General features: G+C 35.7%; 1 protein-coding gene across 2 annotated transcripts in view; it reads left to right on the top strand.

Annotated features, from left to right (window-relative positions):
- The window catches only part of RIC1 (RIC1 homolog, RAB6A GEF complex partner 1), a 137410-nt gene that overhangs the window by 22785 nt on the left and 89862 nt on the right, over positions 1-24763 (top strand). For both annotated transcript variants that reach the window (XM_065879196.1, XM_065879195.1), the window contains exon 2: positions 14941-15048. In XM_065879196.1, the coding sequence (XP_065735268.1) occupies positions 14941-15048 (108 nt within the window). The remainder of the gene's footprint in view (positions 1-14940; positions 15049-24763) is intronic.

Below are 24763 nucleotides of genomic sequence, written 5' to 3'. Positions count from 1 at the left end.
GAGGGATTTCTTTTAGTATTTCTCATAAGGCAGGTTCAGTAAGAACAAATATTTTAATCTCTGTTTATCTGGGAATGTCTTTGTCTGTAGTTCCAAAAGATAGTTTTGCTGGATATAGAATTCATGGTTGACAGTTTTTCTGTTTCAGCATTTAAATATGTCCTTTCAGTGTTCTTTTGGTCTCCATTGTTTCTGACAAGAAGTGAGCCATTAACTGTATTTTTGTTGTCTTGTGTGCGATCACTTGTTTTACCTATATTCTTTTAACATTTTCTTTTTGTTGAGTTTAAGTAGTTTTGTGTATGATGTATGTGTGCATGTGTTTATCCCACTGGGATTTTGTCAAGCATTCTGAATCTGGGGCTTAGTGTCTATCATAAAACTTGGGACATTTGCAGTCATTATTTATTCAGATTTTTTTTTATCCCATGTACTATCTCCTGGAACTTCCTATTATACGTGCGTTGGTGCACTTGATGTCTTAGGGGTCTCTGAGGCTCTCTTCACTTCAGTCTTTCTTTTCTGTTTTTTATATTGCTTAATTTTATTGAAGTATTTTCATGTTTTTTGATCTGCCATCTCAAATCTGCTGCTGAGTCTGTATAATGTTTTCATTTCAATTATTGTATTGGGTCGGCCAAAAAGTTTGTTCGGATTTTTCCATAAGATGTTATGGAAAAACCTGCGTAAACTTTTTGGCGGACCCAATACTTCTAAACTATAGAATTTCTAGAATTGGTTCTGTTTTATTGATTTTACTTCTTTTTCGAGATTCCCCACTTGTTTAGGTGTCATCATATTTTTTTTCATTATTTAAACATACTTTCCTTTATTCTTTTAATATGTTTTTCATGACTGATTTGAATTATTTGCCTGCCATTCTGGGCCCACTCACAGGTAGTTTCTTTTTCCTTCAGTCTGGGTCACTCATTGTATATCTTCAAACTTTTTTTGTTGATGATTGGACATTTTGGATAATTTATTATAATAACTCTAGAGTTTGTTTTTTTTTGTTTTTTGTTTTGTTTGTTTCCTGAGGGTCATTGTTGCTGATACTTGTTTTAGTATTGTTTTTTAGTAAGTTTCCTGGACTTAATCTGCAAAATTGATCTTCCCTGCAATGTGCAGCTACTGACTAATGTCTCTGCTTATTTTTTCTTATTTTTATTTTTACAATGGCTTTCTAGGGGTTGCCTCCATGTCTGCATAGTGTTTAGATGTTCAAACATCTTGAGCCAGTAAGGCATCTGTTCTCTGTTGATTGTGGGATGATGTGTGGGTTTGGGAGTACAGGCAAAGTTCAGGATGTTTTAATGTCTGCCCCAGCTTTTACTTCCTGCCAGGCCTTTCTGGAACTTCCTTGCAAACAGCTTCCCAGTGAGCTAGTGATGTGTGGGGAGCTTGGCCTTTCAGTGCCCTTAGCTTTGCATGTACACAGCCTCCGTGACAGACAGGGATGAGTGGAGAGCTTGGGTGCTTCAGCGTTTTTCCTTTTTATAAGTCTGCCTCCCGTTGAACCAAGGATGTGTGGCAAGCTTATCTGTTCCCTCTTTGACTCTCTGGTTTCCAGGATTTTCCTGTTAAATTTCTTGCTGGTTGAGGGATGTGCTGCTTGCCCAAAGGAGGTCTGCAAACTCTGGCTAGCAACACTGTTAGCTTTTTCTGTTTGTTCTCTAAGAATTTGCCACTTTAACAGTGCTGCAGGCTGTATTGCACTCTGCTCCATGTCAAGGCAGCCTCCCTTTAGCAGCAAAGCTGCTGGTTTTTCACCAACAGCCCTACCCTGGTGGCACTACTGCCTACCAAGCTTTGGTGAGGGGATGGGAACAGTCCTGGCAAGAACATCATTTATTGCCACTGTTCTTATCTGAGGTTCAGAAGTTTCCCATGCATAAAATGTTCTTAATTTGTATGCCATCACTTTTCAAATACAGTACAGTTGACCCTTGAATAACACAGGGGTTATGGGCCCTGACCCTCTGTGTGGTCAAAAATCTGCGTATAACTTTATAGTCAGCCCACTGTATCCACGTTTCCGTGTCCATGGGTTCAGCGGACCACAGATTGAGACGTACTATAGTACGTATTTACTGAATAAAATCTGCATATGAGTAGACCTGTGCAGTTCAGACCTGGGTTGATCAAGGGTCAGCTGTATTTGCAATGTTTGTTTTGAGTTTTGTTCAGTTTTTTGGTTGGTTTTTGGGGGAGAAGATTTGCCAGTCTCTTTACTCTCTCATTGTTGGAAGTCCTTGTGATTTAACTTTTGCTAGGCAATTTTATGTTTCCCTAAGTCTTAATGGGGTAAAACTGAGCAAATTGGCTCTTTGTGTCATAATTCTCAGTCATTAGAAGAAATAATTCCTTAATTTTTCTCTTTAAGCACATGTAATTGTTGATGTAATTTCTGCTTTCTTCTTAAAGAAAGACTGAGCTGTTTTGAGTGTGTGTGTGTGTGTGTGTGTGTGTGTGTGAGAAGTGGTAGGAAGAGAATATGTTTGAAGCTTGGTTATTTACAGTATAGTATTCAGTAGCTTTGGGGTCTCATTTGTCTTACATTACCATTATTGTTATCACTTTCTTTAAAAACCAGATCCACTATCGTCAGTATCACTTGTTTTTGAAGCAGAAGGGTGATAGAATTTTTGTTAATTTTTTTTCGCTGTCAGTCACATGAAATATATATCCCACTGACCTTAAAACTAAAAACCTAAAAGAGAACAAATATAAACTAACAAGTATTGAGTGCATATTGTATGTCAGTCTCTATTTAAGTTTATTATGTATATTATTTCATGAAATCCTTACAGTAATTTTGGGAGATAGGTCTTAGTTCTGTTTTCCAGATAGGGAAAGTGAGGCTCAAATAAAGTAATTGTGTGACCTAGAGGAAATTATTTAATAAATGGCAGAGCTGAGATTCAAACCCACGCTTAATGCCAAAGCTGATTTCGTGGGGATTGTCCCGTGCTGCTTCTCCTATAAAGTAAGAACAATAACAGTTGAGACAATCTGTTTGAAAGATATCTTAGCAACAACTCAAGTAAAACCATATTCAGATAGTTCTGTTCAGACTTAAAGATTGTTTAATAAATGCCCACTAAATTTCAAGCACGGTGTCTAAATAGTTTTTTGGTATATTCTGTTTAAATGAAATGATACTGTGAAGTAGAATGGATTTCTTTCCATTTTAGGCCTTTTCGTAAGCCTGGGTTCCACCAGTTCTGAGGTTGAACTAAAGGAAGATTATGAAACTCAGCTGGAAAGATGGCGTATAGGAAGAAGAAAAGTCTTAAAACATGGATGTATATTTCAAACCAGAAAAATGTATTGTTTAGTGTATTTTAAAATGTTTACTATTTTTCTGGAATAGGGGAATTAGGTAGTCTCCCTAAGTCTATTTTCCAGATAACTGATTCTATTTCTTTAAGTCCAACTTATAAATCTTAGTTAATTATTTTTTCTAAACTCTTTTTGAAGTTCTATTATTTGTTTTTTCTTTATCTGGCATGTAAGTAGTATGTAATAGTGAAGACTCTTAAGTCAAATAGTACATAAGACTTCTGGAGTCTCTGTTGTTGATATCATGCTGTGCTGTTGAGGTATGTTGGTCTGTGACCCACAGTTTGCTCTTAACTATATGCTAGGAAATGGAGATAAATTATACAAATTGCATACCTTCAGCTCTGTACAGTTTGTTTCTAGAAATTTCCACCTCTAATTATGTCCAATTGTGTATACACATAGGACTAAACTGGTGCTTCTTTAGAGGGACTAGTGTGGTTTCCTTAATTCATGAGATTTAAGTATTGTTTCCCAATTTAAGAATACAACCAACTCCTTATTTTCTTTATAAAGTTTTATAAAAGTTTTAAAACATACAGAACACGTGGATACTCACCACCTAGAATCAGCAATTGTCAACATTTTCTTTCTCATTTATTTGCTTGGGTGTATATGTGTATATGTCTGTGCGTGAAGTTGGAGACATCAAGACACTACACTAATACCTAACTACTTAGTGTTCATCTTCTAAAAATGACTTAAATATACATAGCCATTATATGAAAATTAATAATTCCCTAATCTATTATGGAGTTTGACTTGAAAATTTCCCCAGTATTCCCCAAATTACTTGCATAGCCTTTTTCTTATTTTAAAACAGATCTACTCAAGGATCACGCATTCCATTGGATTGTTATATCTTAGAAATTGTTATCGCTTAACCTAGGATAGTCTTCCTTCCTTCTCTTACTTTCAGTTATTCAATATGTAGATTTATTTTGTTTTTAATAGATTAGGTCACTTTTCTTGAAAGATCACCCTCACACTCTGGATTTGCTTAGTTGTTAATGTTTTCCTTGAATCCGCTATATTTCTTGTAAACTGAAAGTTACGTTTAAAGCCTTGATGAGATTAAAGTTAAGCATATCTAGTGTGAATACTTTATGGGTGATTTTTGTATTCATGAAATTAATTTTAAAAGTGTTTCCATTCAAGAGTACTTGTTAATTGAGGTAATATTGCACAGGATAAAGAATAGTAACATGGTAGGAGGTAAACAGTCTGGTTTCAGGAGCTTGAAAGTGGGAATCAGGTATTTCTCAAGTATTACTCATTTCGTAAAGGAAAGAAAGAAAATAACCAAAGTTTATTGGCTGTCCTTTTCCTGTACATGAAGGTGATCATCTCAGTTTAATGCCATGAGTATTGGTGTTGAGCTTGAGTCATCAGTCACAGTCATTAGCTGCTATCCTTAAGGAAAATTGCACTTTGGAATTCGAGGAATGTTTGAAGCATGGAGTTAATTACTTATCACTACTGACATGGTATCAGTAGAAGAAATTGCATGTTACTGATAGAAGTGACCTGTGTACTCTGAAAATAATACCTAATGGACTGTCAACAATTAACCAGAAAACCTTTTTTGAAAATCATCTTAAACATATTAGTAATGTTTCCTGTGTTTGTAAATAGTATTCAGTATACTTAAATGATGGCTTATTTATTTATTTACTTTTAGACTTGTGTTTTTTAATGTACAGTGATGTGTTGTTCTTAAGTGGATATTGACAGGTGTATATACTAATGTAATGACTATTCCAGTCAGGATTCAGAATATTATCATCACTCCAGAAAGTTCCCTGTGTCTACTTCTGGTCAGCCTGGTTCTTCTCCCCATTCAGGTATCTGGTGGTCCAAGCCCTATACTGCCAGAGAGTTAGGCTGATCTTGTCATTGCTTAAGCTGTAGCAGAAAGCAATGTTACTGGTGTCTTAAGTAGGAATTTCAAATACATTATCTCAAGGAAGCAGTTGGGAGTTTTGTTCTGTAGTATTTTTAATAATGTGATCCTGGGACATTAAAATAATAAAACAGTAACAAATAATATCTACAGTGCTTACTGAGCTCTAAGCACTCTGCCAAGTGCTGTTATTTATTTATTCAATTTTTACAGAACCTACCAGTGAGGTAGGTTCTATTGTTAGATTTATTTTAAAGATGCAGAAACTGAAGCATAGGAGAAATTAGTTTGTTCAAGCTTGCAAAGCTATTAAATGGCAGAGCAAGTATTTGAACCTTGCATTCAGACTTCAGAGCTTGTATTATTAACCACTGTATTATATTCCCTGTTAGTATATGTGGGCTTAGGAGACCTTCTTGAGCTGGTCAGGGAATCTAATCACCATTTATAGTGAATTTTCCTATATGAACAAAAGAACCCCAGTAATCAACTTAAAAAGACAGATATTGGAACAGTACCTCTTTGAAAGTTGGTGATCCCAGTTAAAAAAATAGGCAATGGATTTGAATAGGTATTTCTCCAGAGATGATGTAAGATAGCCACCTGAAAAGATGCTCAACGTGATTTATTCATTAGGGAAATGTAAATAAACCGTAAGATACTACCACACTCACTAGAATGGCTACCATTAAAAAGACAGTAGCAAGTGTTGGCAAGGAGGTGAAAAAATTAGAACTCTCATGAACTGCTGGTGGGAATGTATAATAAAATAGTGCAGTCACTGTGGAAAACAGTTTGACAGTTCCTCAAAAAGTTAAACACAGTTATCATATGACCCAGCAATTGCATTCCTAGGTATATAGCCAAAAGAATTGATAACAGGTGTTCCAACAGAAACTTGTGCATGAACATTCATAGCAGCATTTTGCACAATAGCCAAAAGGTGGAAACAACCCAAACATCCATCAACAGATGAATGGATAAACACAATGTTGTATATCGATACAAGGGAATATTATTCAGTCATAACAGGAATGAAGTATTGATACATACTACAACATGGATGAACCTTAAAAGATTATGCTAAATGAAAGGCCACATGTCATATGATTCCCTTTATATGAAATCTCCAGAATAGGCAAATCCATAGAGTCAGAAAGTAGATTACTGGTTGCTAGGAGCTGGGGGTGGGGGTGGGGGGGAATGGAGAATGACTACTAATAGATACAGAGTGTCGTATTGGAGTGATTTAAAAAATGCTCTGAAATTATATAGGGGTGATGAATGCACAACTCTGAATACACTAAAGCGCAGTAAATTAGACAATATAAAAAGTAAAAAGTAGACTTTAAAAGTTGATGACATTTAGTTTATCAGACATAATATGCACATATAACTTACTTGAAAAGTGTAGAATAGAATTTCCTGGAGGCTGGTATACAGAACTCTTTGTGTGGTAATCTAGGGAAAGACGAGTTGTTTAATCAAATAAACTTGGGAAATATACATACTGTATCTATTGAAGATTTACAGTGTACATCAGCCCACTAAAGATTTGGTAAAGCTCTGTGGTAAAGAAACCTGTTCAGTGTTAACACAGGATTTTTGTAACTGAATTGGTCTTCAACCCTTTAAATGAATAATCACCAGTTCTACAGAACCTACTTCATTATATCCAGCTTGGAAAGCACCGGTCACATATTATTAAAAATTTTAGTTTATTAAGAATTCAGTAAAATAAAATCATTTCCTTAAACTAGCCACATTTCAAGTGCTCAGTAGTCACATGTGACTAGTATATACTGTATTGGATAATGCATTTCTCTCATTGCAGAAAGTTTGTACAGCCTTAGTAGACATACACAGTAAGACATACAGTCATAGGATGTTTTTATTTATTCTTAGTGCCCCACTTCTCAATTATTATAGAGCATTACAGAGAGAATGTTATGGGTTGAATCATGTCTCCCGCCAAAAGATATATTGAAGTCCTAACCCCCAGTACCAGAAAGTACTTTTTATGCAGAAAAATTCATGCCTACTTGAATCTTTGTTACCATGTTACAAGTTACAAGGAAATATCTGACAGACTTCTTTAGCTATACATATATTTAGACACAGAGGTAGTTTTGTAAGGAGTAAAATTGCCTCGTAGAAAGTATTTTTTTTTTAATAGCGTCAACAATTAATTGGCCTTTAAACACGTTGATTTCTGCTATTTACAGAGTCAAAGTAGTACTTATTAACATTTATGCAAAATGTAAGTCACTAGAAGAGAGGTGGGGCTGAAGACTGCTGGTTGCCTGCTTTACATAAAAATGTAGCAGTTTCATAAGCCCACGTTATTGTACATTATTCTTTTGATATGGATACAAGCAGAATAACAATATCAGGTTTGATATGCTTTCTGACTCCCAAATTAGGGAAGTCATTCATTTCAAGAAATGAAAAGTTTATAAGATATATAAATATTGAAATAGAAATAAGTAAATACTAAAACATACTATGATTTTAAATTAGTGATTAAATATTGTCACTCTGATTGGCTCTTTTACCTTTATTAATCCAGTAGGCAAATTATCATCATTGCTGATTATAACAATAGAAACCTTTTTAAAAGCCCCTTTTTTGATGGGTTAACGTTGTCTCCTTTGTCATTAACATTAAAAAACAACCTTTTAAATAGATCAGAGATTCCTAAATCATCAAAAATGAAGATGCAATTTACTCTAACTTGTATCTTGCATGTATGTATTGTAGTTGTGAAACAAATTACAATCAGTTTTTGTTGTTTTTGTCTTCTTTCTGTCCCTCCTACCTTCTGTCATAGTTCAGGTTTCTCTTTTAGGTTTTTGCAACAGATTCTGAGTATGCCTCTGTAAGTATGTTTTTTTTTCCCTTTAATTAGTTCTTCAAAAGACCATCTAAGATAACTTGTTTTTAACTTTTTAAACTTTTTTAGGATATACTTGACATAAATATAAATATAATTGACATATACATAAATTGTACATGTTTACAGTGTAAATTTGATTAAGTTTGATGTGTATGTACCCATTAAACCATCACTATAATCATGATAATGAACATATCCATTATGCCCAGTTATTTCCTCCTGTCTCTTTGTAGTGGCTTCCCACTGCCCTCCATCTCTGGGCACTCATCTGCTTACTTTCTCTCACTGTAAATTAGTTTTCATTTTCTAGAATCTTATATGAATGAAATCAGACAGTATGTACTTGTTTATTGGTTGTTCTTGTGTGTCTTTCACTTAGCATAATTATAAAGAGGAAATTAACATTGGTACAGTATTATTAAAGTACAGATCTCATTGAAATTTTCCCTAATTTTTCTACTGATGTAGTTGTTATTTCTTAGTCTTTTCCATTCAGTAATAGTTGTTCAATTTTCCTTGTCTTTTATGACCTTGATCCTTTTGAAGAATACTGATCAGTTCATTTATAGAATCTACCAGCTTGGGTTTATTGATTTTTCTCATGAATGGAATGTGCTTATGTGTTTTTGGCAGAAATTATCACAAAAATGTCCTACTCAGTATTATATCAAGGAGTTCATGATGTTCATATATCTTACAATTGGTGACCTTTACCTTGATCACTTGGTGCCTGCCAGGTTTCTCTACTATAAACTGTCTTTCTTTTTGTAGTTAAAAAGGAACTGGGGGAAGATATTGTGCATATCCTATTTTTCCCGAAACTTTTGCTCACTGATTTTATGTCCATCACTGGATCTTGTCTGCAGCTAATTATGTGGTGTTTATCTAATGATGATTCTACATCGTTTTTCCTTCTCTATTTATTAATTGGAATTCTATGTAAGAAAGAGCTGTCCCTTTGCTTTCATTTATTCAGTTACTTATATCAGTATGTTTTTGTATTTACATGTTAAATACAATGCTGTAATTATTTTATTTAAATTTTTGCCTATTTAAAAAATTGGATTATATATATATATATATTTACTGCGTTTTAAGAATTCTTCATTTGTTTTGGATACAAGTCATTGATGCAGATACGTGATTTGCAGATATTTTTTTCCAGTTTGTAGCATGTCTTTTATTCTTTTTAGTAGTGTTTTTTGAAGAGAAATATTTGATTTTTATAAGGACCAGTCTGTCAGTTTCAATAATATTTATTTTGTGAGCCATGAAATAAATACTGTGTCTTATCTAAGAACTCTTTGCCTAACCCAAGACCACAAAAGATTTTCTATATTCCTGAACTTTGATGGATCAGGTTTTACATATAGGTCTCTAAATAGGTGAATTAATTAATTAATAGATGTTATACATCTATTACTATATTAGGTTATTTTGATACTTTCGTCTTTTAACTTTTATACTAGGATTAAAAGAAATTTACTTATCATTATAGTATTCTGTATTTGTCTATATATTTACCTGTACCAGTCGGTTTTATACTTTTTTTCTATGCTACAGTGTTGCTATTCTGTGACCTTTCATTTTAACCTGAAGAATTCCCTTTAGCATTTCTGGTGAGTAGGTCTAGTGGTGATGAACTCCGTCAGTTTTTGTTTGTTTGGGAAAGGTTTTAATTTTCCTTCTTTTTTGAAGGATAGCTTGCCAGTTATAGTATTCTTGGTTGGCGGCTTTTTTCTTTTAGCACTTAGAATATATCATCCCATTCCTTTCTGGCCTGCAAGGTTTCTGCTGAGAAATTTGCTTATAGTTCTATGGGGGTTCCCTTGTACATGGCAAGTTGCCTTTTTCTTCTGCTTTCAAAATTCTCTCTTTGCTTTGACTTTTGACAATTTAATTTTAATTTGTCTCGTTGGGGATTTCTTTGAGTTCCTCTTTGGGGTTCTTTGGGCTTTTTGTATCAGGGCATCCATTTCCTTCCCCAGATTTGGGAAGTTTTCAGCCATTATTTCTTTGAAAAAGTTTTCTGGTCATTTCTCTTTCTCCTGAGCATACATTGATCTGCTTGTTGGTATCTCACAAGTTCCTCAGGTTGTTTTTTTACTCTTTTTTTCATTTTTTTTTCTTTTTGTTTTTGTGATTGAATGATTCCTGATGACTTCTTAGACCTTTTTTCTTTCTGCCTGATCTAGTCTTCTCTTGAATCCCTCTAGTGAGTTTTTATTTCAGTTATTACATTCTTTAGCTTTGTGATTTCTGTTTGGTAGTTTTATATTTATTATAATTATATATATAATATGTATATAAAATATGTTTATATATATATATTTTTAATTTATTTTATTTATTTTACTTTTGGCTGTGTTGGGTCTTTGCTGCTGCACATGGGCCCTCTCCAGTTGTGGCGAGCGGGGGCCACTCCTTGCTGCGGTGCACAGGTCTCTCACTGTGGTGACCTCTCCCACTGCAGAGCATGGGCTCTAGGCACGCGGGCCTCAGTAGTTGTGGCATGCGGCCTCAGTAGTTGTGGCATGTGGCCTCAGTAGTTGTGGCTTGTGGGCTCTAGAGCACAGGCTCAGCAACTGTAGTGCATGGGCCCAGCTGCTCCGTGGCATGGGAGCTCCCCCTGGACCAGGGCTCGAACCTGTGTCCCCTGCATTGGCAGGCAGATTCCCAACCACTGCACCACCAGGGAAGCCCCTATTTATATATGTTTATTTAATAATTATTTATTTAGTATTTTGTCTTTGTTGAAATTCTTACTTTGTTCATGCATTGTTCTCCTGATCTTAGTGAACATCTTTATGATGGTTATTTTGAATTATCTGTTTAGTAAATCATATATCTATTTCATTAGGGCCTCTTTCTTTTTTTTGAAAATTAATTTATTTTATTTTTGGCTGCATTGGGGTTTTGTTGCTGTGCGCGAGCTTTCTCTAGTTGCGGTGAGCAGGGGCTACTCTTTGTTGCGGCACGGAGGCTTCTTATTGCAGTGGCTTCTCTTGTTGCAGAGCACAGGCTCTAGGCATGTGGGCTTCAGCAGTTGTGGCACGTGGGCTCAGTAGTTGTGGAGCACGGGCTCAGTTCTGCGGCATGTGGGATCTTCCCGGACCAGGGCTCGAACCCAAGCCCTGGTCCGGGAAGGCGGATTGGCAGGCGGATTCTTAACCACTGTGCCACCAGGGAAGCCCCATTAGGATCTCTTTCTAGAGATTTATCTTGTGTCCTTTGGAACATATTTGCCTGTTTCTTCATCTTCCTTGACCCTCTTTTTTGGTGTTTATGCATTAGGCAAAGCAGCCACCTCTCCAGTCTTTATGGATTGGCCTCATACAGAAGAAGATCCCTACCAGTCAGCCCAGCCAGAGATTCTGGTGGCATCTCAAAACTATATTCTAGTTCAGCATGCTTACTTTATTCTTTGCAGCCGCCTGGTGTCTAGGTTATTCTACATCCCCTCACAGCATCAAAACAAGTGAGACTGAAGCCATTTCTCAGGCAGCCTCTAAAAAAGTTAGATCATTTGATGGTTTAGCCAACTCTTTCCCTCCCTTTGGAGAAGCTGAGGGCTGCGTTTTTTCATCCACTTGCTCTGTGCTGAGCTGTGGGGAGGAGCTTTGGGAACTGGCAGCCCAAACCTCGGTCTCTATTCTCATTAGCTATCTGGTGGCTAAATTATGCCAGGTCTCATTATTGCCCAGTGGAAGGCAAGACACACCCCCCCCACCCCTTTTTTGGGCAGCCCCCGGAAAAGTTGGGGCATTGGAATTGTGGACTAATCTTTAGCTCCCCAGGGAGAAGTTGGGGTTGGGTTTTTTATCCACTTGCTCTGTACTTAGCCAGGGAGAGGGGCTATGGCAACTGCCTGCCCAAACCTCTGTCTCTGTGCTCACTAGCCCCCAGGCAGCTAGATTTTTCCAGATCCTGTCAGCACTCTGAGGCAGGTAAGTCAGAACCCATTCCTTTGAATAGGCCCCATAGAAACCGGGCTTTTGGACGTGTGGATCAACTCTTTTTTTCCCAGGGAAAAGCTGAGAGCTAGAATTATTTTCTCTGCTAACGCTGTGCTAAGCTGTGGAGAAGAGCTATTGGTGACTACCAGTCCATGCTGTTGTCTCTGTTCTCCCCCAGGTAGCTAGATTATGCCGGTTCTGACAGTGCTTCAAGACTGACAAGTTAGAAGCCTGCCCTCTGAGGATCCCTGTGGAAAGGTTGGGACATCTGACACACAGACCACCCCTTTTCCTTTGTAGGGATTAGCTGGGAGTTGGAGGGTTTCATCCTGATTGTATGGCACTATGTTGGTGGTAGGAATTCTGGTGAGAAGGTGTCGTGAATTTCCCTACCAGCTTTGATGAGTGTGATCTCTCATTCATCCAGCATTCAGGTGCTTTTCAATCCATTTCTGTATTTCTCACAAAAAGGGATTTGTCTGCGAATTGTCGTGGGGGGTGGTGGGGAAGAGAATCTAGGACTTTTTACTCTGACATTTTGCTAATGTCACTGCCCCCAGGGTATTTGTTTTTAACCTTTAATTGATATTTGAAGTACAGACAACTAATGCCTAGCAGTTTTAATGTGTTTGGAGCTTTGTTAGCTTCTTAGAAACTTTTGTATTTCACTTTCAGAGATTAAAAAAAGCTTCTAAGGGGATGACCTCTGTAACTTTGGAAAATGGCATTGTAACTTGTTATTCTAAGGCTAAAGTAGAAGAAGTTATCCAAAAAAACTGTATTGTATTTGGTAAATTTGTTTTTTTATAGGGGTATAGTTAGCAATTCCAAAATACTATACACATATGGTAAGGTTGAACAAAGAACTAAATTAGTTGTATGAAATGATAGCCAGGTTCTCACTGTCTGAAGAAAGTTCCAAATAAGAAAAGGAGATGGCTAGAAAGAACCACATTGTGCTTGATTATAGTCACATATATTTTTGTTTATAAATATATGCATATATTGAAAGAAATATGTAGAGATACGTGTGTATATGTGGGTTAGTATAGGTTCATATACTTCCTACTGTGTTTGCTGAGAGGACCTACAAGTAATGACACCCCACTAGCAGTAAGCATCTTGTTTTCAGGTCTTCTTTTCTAAATACTATCTTTAATAAAAGAGTCAGGAATCCCTGAAAAAATGGCTGATTTTAGAGCAAGGACAGACAGAGTACAAGATGACCTTGTGGAGCTTCTTGTAGTGCCAGAAAGTGGATGTCCAGTTGTTCCAGCATCATTTGTTGAAAACTGTCTGTTCTCCATTGTGTTGCCTTTGCTTCTTTGTCAAAGGTCAGTTGACTATTTATGTGTGTCTGTTTCTGAGCTGTTCTTTCATTGATCTGTTTTCTATTCTTTTGCCAATACCACACTCTCTTCATGACTGTATCTTTATAGTAAGTCTTGAAGTTGGGTGGTGTCAGTCTTTCAACTTAGTTCATTTCCTTCAATATTGTGTTGGTCGTTCTCGGTCTTTTGCCTCTCCGTGTAAACCTTAGAACCAGTTTGTCAATATCTATAAAATAACTTGCTGTGATTTTGATTGGGATTGTGTTGAATCTTTAGATCAAATTGGGAAGAACTGAACATCTTGACAATACTGGGCTTTTTAATCCATGAATTTGGAATATCTCTCCATTTATTTTTTCTTATTTTATTTTGTTCATTGAAACTTTGTAGTTTTCCTCACATAGATCCTACACATACTTTGAATTTATATCTAAATATTTTTTGTTGAAAATTCCACTTGTTCATTGCTAGTTTATAGGAAAGCAGTTGACTTGTATATAATAACATTGTATCCTGCAATCTTGCCATAGTCACTTATTATTTCCACAAGTTTTTTTGTTATTGTTCATTCTTTCTGATTTTCTATATGGGCAGTCATGTCATCTAAGAATAAGTTGTATTTCTTTCTTCTCAATCTGTATATCTTTCATTTCCTTTTCTTGTGTTCTCCCAGTATGATTTTGGAAAGGAAGGGTAAGAGGGAGTATCCTTACTTTGTTCCTGATCTTATCAGGAAAGCTAGTTTCTTCCAGTGAGTATGTCGTTAGCTATAGGTTTTTGTAGATGTTCTTTGTCAGGTTGAAGAAGTTCCCCTCTGTTTCTAGTTTGCTGAGAGTTTTTGTCATGAATGGGTGTTGGATTTTGTCAGATTCTTTCTCTGCATCTATTTATAAGATCATGTGATTTTTTTTTTCCTTTAGTCTGTTGATATGATAGTGGATTATATTAATTTTCAAATGTTGAACCAATCCTGCAGATCTGTAATAAATCCCACTTGATTATAGTATATGATTCTTTTTATACATTGTTGGATTTGATTTGCTAATATTTAGAATTTTTGCATCTATGTGCATGAGAGCTCTTGGTTTGTCATTTTATTTTCTAATGTCTTTTCTGGTTTTAGTATTAGGGTAATACTGGCCTCATAGAAGGAGTTAGTATTCTCTGCTTTTATCTTGTGGAAGAGATTGTAGAAAATTTGTATGATTGCTTCCTTAAATGTTTGGTAGAATCCACCAGTGAACCCATCTGGGCCTGGTCCTTTCTGTTTTTGAAGATTATTAATTATCAATTCAATTTCTTTAATGGATATAGGCTTATTCAGATTGTCTTTCTTTATGGTTCTTTTTAGCTGATTTGCTTGGACTGTTTAAACTCATTTAATACTGGATTATGTTATCTTTTATTATACTTCTAGAATTATTAAAATACTGTCAGAGTGTACTCGATGATGTTATCTTAGATTTTTTACTTTTTATGAGATATTAATAAAATAAAACTGTTTTCTTCCAGCCTAGTGTATTAATCGTAACCTACAAGGAACCTGCGAAATCATCTTCTCAGTTTGGATCCTACAAGCAAGCTGAATGGAGGCCAGATAGTACCATGATAGCTGTGTCAGTAAGTACATTTTTCAGCTTTAATGCTGTTTTCTTATGAAATCATTACATTGCATTTAAATTTAATTCTCTTAGATGAGATCCTTTCACTTTTTCACACCCATTAGTATTTACCATCTGTGATAGGAATTGCTGTACCGATTCTTCTATTCCGGTTACTCCTACTGTATTGTCTTTCTTGATTCTTCTACTTCCTCCGATCCCTAAACGGTGCCTATATCCTTTTCTTTTTATTCCTCTCACTTTGCTGTTTTGTCCTTGAAGTCTAATCTAGATTTTTTAAGCTTTCATCTGTATTTACATGGTATTCCCAAATTTATATTATAAATCCTGCCCTCTGTTCCCAAGGATGTCTCATAAAAATGATAAACTTTGTGTTTATGTCATACTACATTCTCATATCCATTTGGGTTTATTTCTGCATTTCTCCTCTATTCCATTAATGTGCTTAGGTCTGGTTAATTTTACCTTTTCATTGTCAGCTCTTGGGCTGTCATCATCACCTAATTTGAATTAGCAATAATACATTTATTGAGAGCATGTAACTATTATTATTTGAGAGCATGTAACTATTATTCCATGTAACTATTATAACCGTGTTAGGTGTATCATCTCTTCTAAGCTCGATACTTCGAAGTAGATACAGTTGTCCTTCGTAGTAGATTAGTGTATTGAGGGTTTGAGAAAGTAAGTTTTATCCAAAGTTACACAGGTAGTGTATATTGGAGAGAAGGACTTTAGAATTAGGTACTTAGATTCCATTTACTGTCAAGTACTACACTGATTTATCTCTCTGCTTTTGGTCCTTTTCCTGTTCATGCTATATAATGCTGACTGGGTTAATCATCTGAAAGTGGCTCCATAAAATAAAAAATATTGAGTAGTTCCTCACTTCCTGCAGCAAGGGTTTGCAAACTACCAACCATGTACCAAATTTACTCTGCTTCCTGTTGGTGTGTGGACCATGAACTAAGAATAGTTTTATGTATTTAAATTATTGAAAAAATCAAAGAGGAATAGTATTTTTGACAGGTGAAAATTATATGAAATTAAAATTTTATTGTCCATCAGTAATGTTGTTTTTGAGTATGAAAATGCTGATTTCTTTACATGTTGTCTGGCCGCTTTCAAGGGACAACAGCTGAGTTGAGTAATCCTGACAGTGACCATACATGGTGCTTTATCTCTTCACTCTTCTGCTCAGTGCAGTATAAATTATAATAAAGCATTTATAAATTCATTGTTTCAAGTGCCACGCATATTGCTATATTGTGACATGTCATATTATTTTTATTACTAGTGTATACTGATCACGTCAAAGGAATAAAAAGAGAAAAATAGATTTTGAATTTCATGCTTTCAAAGCACATGTGTATTATTTTATTACCGAATTAGATGGCAAAATATTGTGTTTATTATGGAATGACACTATAGTGATGCCAGAAGAATACAGTATAAGTTGAAATTACCCAGCTACGTACTCATCACAGTATTCCCAGCTCACTGAAATTAGTAGTCAGGAAAAATCAGAAAATTTAAAATAGATTATCTCATCACACAGAATTTTTTCACAAAAATAAAAAACTAAAATGAAGGTGCAATCAAAGTAAGTTTGCTTGGTTCTTATGATGAATTGACAAATGTTAATACAGCTCAGTTTATTTGAATATCAAGACAGAATGTGAAATGACTAAGAATTACTCCCCATGAATAGCATGTGTGGGACAACTTCAGGTGAAAAAAATTTTCAAAGTTGAGAAAACACTAATTCAATACAACCTGAAGTAGAATCCACTAAGGTGTCTTGATTGATGGTGGTAAAAACATGGAGCAGAAAAAGGCTTCAGTTGGACAAATTTACAAAGCTTGTGAATATGTAAACATTTAAAACTGATGGTTATTTTAAATTTTTGTCAGAAATAGAAGCTGAATATCCTGACTTGCCCAAGACCACAGTCTTTTGATGGCTTAGCAGTTAGTGGTAAACATTTATTGTGAATATTTTGAGCTCATGTGTGAGGTTGAAATTTTTTGAACTTGAGGAACCACTCTTAATCGCCTGTGGGGCATTGAATGGCTTTGGAAAATAGCTTTGCTGCAGACTTGATAATGTTTCCTAGTGAATTTAAAACTATAAAGCAAAACAGCGCTTATATGTGAAACTTATATGTGGTTAAGCCATTTTGATGACAGCTAATGTTTGAATTACAAGTAAAGTCAGGCTGCTTTTTATATTTCCACTGCTGTCAAAAGTTAACAAGAAGTAAGATGTCTATTTCCAAGGAAAATTAGCAATAGATATTTTTTCTAAGGTCAAACCACAGTTCAAGTAGTAATTTTTGGATCTTGATGCAGTTGCAAAAGAAATTTCCATATTCATAATCCATTAATTGTGCAAATGAGGAGTGCTTCCACCTAACCTTCAGTTGGAAGTGATTACAGTGTAATGACATGTTAATAGGCAAACATAGAAGAAATCTAGTAGACTTCATAATTGCCTACCAAGTGATGAATGTATTCAATTAAAATCATATGCTCATGGGTTGATCAGTATTTGGCAGTACTGGTTTGAAAACACATTTTCACATATAAATACGTAAAATCACATTACAGACTAGCATTAAGAGGAAACTTTGCAATTGATTTTGATCGTGGGAACACTAACTTTATTTTTAATTGAAATGTAGTTGGTTTGCAATGTTGTGTTTCTGGTGTACAGCAAAGTGATTCAGTTATATACATACATATATATTTATATTTATTATTTTTCATATTATTTTCCATTATGGTTTGTTACAAGATATTGAATATAGTTTCCTGTGCTGTGCAGTAGGACCTTGGTTTTTTTTATATATATATAGTAGTTTGTATTGGCTAATGCCAAGCTCCTAATTTATCCCTCCTCCACCCCCATCCCCGTTTGGTAACCATAAGTTTGTTTTCTGTGTCTGTGTTTCTGTTTTGTACATAAGTTCATTTGTATCATATTTTAGATTCCACATGTAAGTGATATAATGTGGTATTTGTCTCTTTCTGTCTGCCTACTTCACTTAGTATGATTATCTCTAGGTCCATCCATGTTGCTGCAAATGGGCATTATTTCATTCTTTTTTATGGCTGAGTAGTATTTCGTATATATATACACAACATCTTTATCCATTCATCTGTTGATGGACACTTAGGTTGCTTCCATGTCTTGGTGATTGTAAATAGTGCTGCTCTGAACATTGGGGTGTATGTATCTTTTCAAATTAGACTTTTCCTTTTTTCCCAGACCATATGCTCAGGAGTGGGCTTGCTGGATCATATGGTAACTCTGTTTTCCATAGTGGCTGCACCAGTTTACATTTCCACCAACAGTATAGGAGAGTTCCCTTTTCTCCACACCCTCTTCGGCATTTAATATTTGTAGACTTTTTGATAATGCCCATTCTGCCAGTGTGAGGTGATACCTCACTGTAGTTTTTTTTTTTTTTTTTGCTGTACGCGGGCCTCTCACTGTTGTGGCCTCTCCCGCTGTGGAGCACAGGCTCCGGACGCACAGGCTCAGCGGCCATGGCTCACGGGCCTAGCCGCTCCACAGCATGTGGGATCTTCCTGGACTGGGGCACGAACCCATGTCCCCTTCATTGGCAGGCGGACTCTCAACCACTGCGCCACCAGGGAAGCCCCTCACTGTAGTTTTGATTTGCATTTCTCTGATCATTAGCGATGTGGAGCATCTTTTCATGTGCCTGTTGGCCATCTGTATGTCTTCTTTGGAGAAATGTCTGTTTAGGTCTTCTGCCCATTTTTTGATTGGGTTGTTTGATTTTTTGTTATTGAGTTGTATGAGCTGTTTGTATATTTTGGAAATTAAGCCCTTGTTGGTCACATCATTTGCAAATATTTTCTCCCATTCCATAGGTTTTCTTTTCATTTTGTTCATGGTTTCCTTTGCTGTGCCAAAGCTTATAAGTCTGAATAGGTCTCGTTTTTTAATTTTTGTTTTTATTTCTATTGCCTTAGGAGACTGACCTAAGAAAACAGTGCTACAGTTTATGTCAGAGAATGTTTCGCCTATGTTCTCTTCTGGGAGCTTTATGGTGTCCTGTCTTATATTTAAGTCTTTAAGTCACTTAGAGTTTGTTTTTGTGTGTGGTGTGAGAGTGTGTTCTAACTTCACTGATTTACATGCAGCTGTCCAGCTTTCCCAACACTACTTGCTGAAGAGACTTCTTCAGCAAGAAGTAGAAGAAGAAGAGACGACTTCTTGCCTCCTTTGTCAAAGATTGACTGAGTGTGGGTTTATTTCTGGGCTCTCTGTTCCATTTATCCATGTGTCTGTTTTTGTGCCAGTACCATGCCATGCTGTTTTGGTTACTGTAGCTTTGTAGCATTTTCTGAAGTCTGGGAGAGTTATGCCTCCTGCTATGTTGTTTTTCCTCAGGATTGCTTTGACACTTCTGGGTCTTTTATGGTTCCATATAAATTTTAGGATTATTCTAGTTCTGTGAAAAAGGTCATGGGTAATTTTATGATAGGGATTGCCTTAAATCTGTAGATTCCTTTGAGTAGTATGGCCATTTTAACAATATTAATTTTTTCAGTCCAAAAGCATGAAATGTCTTTCAATTTCTTTGAGTCATCTTCAGTTTCCTTTATCAGTGTTTTATAATTCTCAGCACATAAAATCTCCTTGGTCAGTTTTATTCCTAAGTATTTTATTTCGTTTTATGGATGTAGTTTTAAAGGGATTTTTTTTTTTAACTTTCTTATATTTCATTGGTAGGGTAAAGAGGTGCAACTGATTTCTGTATGTTAATCTTGTATCCCGCTACATTGCTGAATTCGTTTAGCAGTTCTAGTAGTTTTTGTGTGGAGTTTTTAGGGTTTTCGATATATAGTATGTTGTCATCTGTGTCTTATGACAATTTTACCTCTTCCCTTCCAATTTGGATACCTTTTATTTCCTTTTCTTGTCTGATTGCTTTGGCCAGGACTTCCAATATCATGTTGAATAGAAGTGGTGATAGTGGGCATCCTTGTCTTGTTCTAGATTTTAGCAGGAAGGCTTTCAGCTTTTCCCCATTGAGTATTATGTTGGTTGGGGAACATTAACTTTAAACCTCAATTAAGCAAAAAATATCCCCACAAAAAGAATTTCATTCTCTTTAGTGGATATATATTACAAAGAAAAATTGTACTAAATTTTCATCACTATTATATTTAGAATTTTGTAACAGTAAAATTTATGGAAATTGTTTTCTCTCTGTAATCTTTTGTTGTTGTTTTTCTGTATTTTGATGCTTTGACGCTGGCCCTGGAGAGACTGCCCCTCTCAGGGCTAACCAATTTCTAGAGATAGTAAAGGATTACCTGCTAATGTTCCTTTCATGTGCAAACCAAACACTTCACAGCCTGTACCCTCAACCACATCCTTTATGGAGCTCTTTAACTAGTGCCACTATTCCCCACTCCTAATTACCCCAGAGCCAGTTACCAGATAACTAGAAACAGCCTCTACAGAAACAATTTCACAATAATTTATTAACCTTTGCATATACTAAATATTAAGAAAACAAAGAAGTTAGGAATTATTTCTATTCTCAAGTTGGGGGTGGGTAAAATACATATGTAAGAGAAGATAACAATTTACTCTTTTTGGCTACTGAAAGTCCAGTTTTTATTTTACTTGGTTATTGCTTATAGTCTTTTTCTAGAAGATACATCTCCATACAACTGGAGATGTCATGATGAACATAAATTTAGCTGTTGTAGTCTGGTTTATGTTAAATAGGCTAAGTAAATGCTGACCTGATTCAAGTGATTTAAGTTAATTCATCTCTGTATAATTTAAAACATGAATTAATGGTTTAGCTTATATGAATTATAAGTTCATAAATGGACTTTATGAAAAATAGACTTTTTTAGAGCAATTTTAAGTTAACAGCAAAATTGAGAGGAAGGTATAGAGATTTCTTGCATTACTCCCTGCCCGAACACATGCATAGCCTCCCCCCATTATCCTCCACTAGAGTGATATATTTGTTACAATTGGTGAATCTACATTCACCATCATTATCACCCAGAGCCCATAGTTTGCATTATGGTGCACTTTTGGTGTTGTACATTGTGTGGGTTTGGATGAATTTATAAATGACATGTATCCACCATTATAGTATATAAAGAGTAGTTTCACTGCCCCTGAAATCCTCTGTGCTTTACCTATTTATCCCTTCATACCCCATAACCCCTGGCAGCCACTGATCTGTTTTATTGTCTTCATAGTTTTGCCTTTTCTAGAATGTCATATAATTGGAATCATACAGTATGTAGCCTTTTCAGATTAGCTTCTTTCACTTAGTAGTATGCATTTAACGTTCCTCCATGTCTTTTCATGACTTGATAGCTCATTACTTTTTAGCATGAATATTAAATCATTGGATGTATTACAGTTTATACATTCACCTACTGAAGGACATCTTGGTTGCTTCCAAATTTTAGCAGTTATGAATAAAGCTGGTATAAACATCTATGTGCAGGTTTTTGTATGGACATGTTTTCAACTCCTTTCATGCGCTGAGGTGCGCTTGCTGGGTTGTATGGTAAAACTATGTTTAGTTTTGTAAGAAACTGCCAAACTGTCTTCCAGAGTGGCTGTACCATTTTGTATTCCCATCAGCAATGAATGAGAGTTCCTGTTACTCCACATCTTTGACAGTATTGTCAGTGTTTTGGATTATGATCATTCTAATAGGTGTATAGTGGTATCTCCTTGTTTTAGTTTGCATTTTTCTCATGACATATGCTCTGGAATATCTTTTCATATGCTTATTTGCCATCCATATATCTTTGGTGAGGTACCTGTTAAGGTCTTTGGCCCATTTTTTAGTTGGGTTGTTTGTTTTCTTATTTTTGAATTTTAAGAGTTTTTTGTTATTTTGGGTAACAGTCCTTTATCAGATATGTCTTTTGCAAATATTTTCTGCCAGTCTGTGGCTTGTCTTTTCATTCTTTTGACAGATTTTTTGCAGAGCAGAAGTTTTTAATTTTAATGATGTCAAGCTTATCAGTTTATTGCATCAATTGTGCCTTTGGTGTTGTATCTAAAAGTCATCACCAAACCGAGGTCATGTAGATTTTCTGTTATGTTATCTTTTAGGAGTTTTATAGTTTTGAGGATTGGATTTTTTAAAGTTTTAGTTTTTAATAAGGGGGATAAATGTTCGATGAAGAAAATCTGAGAATTGTAGAGATAAACAAGAAAAAATAAATAACTTCACTACTCACAGATAATCATTAATTTTTCCTTACGTTCCTATACCTTTTTAACGGTTGTTTGCAGATACACTTACATTTAATAGTACACAGAATTTGAAAGGCTATTGAAGTCTGTTTGTTTTTAAATCCAAAGTGATATTACTATAAGTGACTGTTAATGCCACCTGTTCATGAGGAGCACATTTGATAAATCTGTGAGTTTTCATAGGTAGAGGATTATTGAAAACATATTTTTTCTTTATAGAAAGCTACTGTACAGCTTTTTTGACATGTTATATCATGAACATTGTCTCACTTCAACATTTTTCTGTAACTTGATTTTGAATGTTTGCATAGGATTCTAACTTACAGATGAGTAGATATTTAAATAGATAAATATAGAAATTTTCATTATTTTCACACAAAATTAACATCTTAATTTACACATTACTCGGCAATTTGATTTTTTCACTTAGTATATTATGACTACCCTTCTAGATTAATACATATAGTTCCAACTTATTAGTTTTAGTATTTGTATAATATTCTATAGTGTGGAAGTTTCTTATATTCTTTGCTATTCTTCTCTTAATGGACCTTTGGCAACTATAAACAGTGCTACAGTAAACATCGTTATACATATACCCTTTTGTATTGGCGCATTTATTTCTTTAGGGCACTTTTCCCTATGTAGGATTGCTGGGTCAAAGTGTATATGTATATTCTTTTTAATGAATATTGCCAAATCAGTTTTTCGTAAAATTTTGTCAGTTTCCAGAGTCACTCCTGTGTGTTCTTAAGATTCCTGTTTACCTACATTGTGCCTGCATTGGATTGGTGAAAAATGGTCTTGTCATTTTAATTTCCATTTAATTTCTGTTGCTACTGAGGTTTGGCATCTTTTCCTATATTTATTGGCCCTTTGCAGTTCCTCTTCTGTAGGTTGCCTGTGTTTGTCCGTTTTTCTTTAATTTATTTGGTTGCACCGGGTCTTAGTTGTGGCTCGCGGGCTCCTTAGTTGTGGCACACAGGCTCCTTAGTTGTGGCATGTGAACCCTTAGTTGCGGCATGCGTGTGGGATTTAGTTCCCTGACCAGGGATTGAACCCAGACCCCCTGCTTTGGGAGTGCGGAGTTTTATCCACTGCACCACCAGGGAAGTCCCTGTCCATTTTTCAAACCCAGAATATTAGTTCCATATCTTTTTGCTTGTTATTTTCACTATAGCTTCAATGCCAAGAGCATTTTCTGCACACAGTGGGCATTCATATATTAAATAATATCTGAACGTACTGTTCTTTAAGCATGGTGAAGGATATCCTGTCTAGGTACAGGATCCTTAGATTGAGATTCTTTTTTTTTCCCTAGCTATGAGGTAATGTTCTAGTGCCCTCTGGTTTCTAGGGTTATTAGTGAGAAGTCTAGTGTTAATCTGAGTCTTTTCCCTTTTCAGGAAACCTATTCTTTCTCTCTGAAAGTTTTTTCTCTTTGTGATTGAAATTAAGTTATTTTTACTTACAAGATTATATCTTTTTTTTTTTCCATTAAATTGTCTCCTTCTGCCTGCCTCCCTCCTTCCCACCCCGGGCCAATCCACCCAAATTAAACCTGAGTCTTAGGCATTTCAATCTGAAGACTTCAGTCTGTTTCTGCAGCAAGGGATTTTTTTTTCTCTTTTTCCTAAATAAGAGAAAAATAGAACAAGGTTTGTCCTGTTTTCTTTCTTTTTTTCTTTTATTGGAGTATAATTGCTTTACAATGGTGTGTTAGTTTCTGCTTTACAACAAAGTGAATCAGTTATACATATACATATGTTCCCATATCTCTTCCCTCTTGCGTCTCCCTCCCTCCCACACTCCCTATCCCACTCCTCCAGGCGGTCACAAAGCACCGAGCTGATCTCCCTGTGTTATGCGGCTGCTTCCCACTAGCTATCTACCTTACGTTTGTTAGTGTATATATGTCCATGCCTCTCTCTTGCTTTGTTACAGCTTACCCTTATCCCTCCCCATATCCTCAAGACCATTCTCTAGTAAGTCTGTGTCTTTATTCCTGTCTTAACCCTACGTTCTTCATGACATTTTTTTCCCTTAAATTCCATATATATGTGTTAGCATACCTGTTTACTTTCTTTAATTCATTATTTGCAGACCTCCTGAATTTGTCTTCCAAGTCTCTTACCTTTCAGTAATGATTTTATCAAGAAGGGGCAAGCTGTCAAGATGGCAGCATAGAAGGACATGGAGCTCACCTCCTCCCACAGATACATACAATAATACATCTACAAGTGGAGTAGTTCTCACAGAATACATACTGAAAGCTGGCAGAAGATCTAATACAACCAAAGCTGCAAGAAAGATGCCCACGTAACTGGTTAGGATGAAAGGGGAAATAAAAAGGAATCAGGACAGGACCTGCACCCCTGGGAGGGACCTGTGAAAGAAGAAAGGTTTCCTCACCCTGGGAACCTCCTTC

This window comes from Phocoena phocoena, chromosome 6 (assembly GCF_963924675.1).
Source record: "Phocoena phocoena chromosome 6, mPhoPho1.1, whole genome shotgun sequence".
Taxonomy (NCBI): Eukaryota; Metazoa; Chordata; class Mammalia; order Artiodactyla; family Phocoenidae; genus Phocoena; species Phocoena phocoena.
Note: the sequence above shows the minus strand (reverse complement) of the source record. Positions and strands in the feature narration are given on the sequence as shown.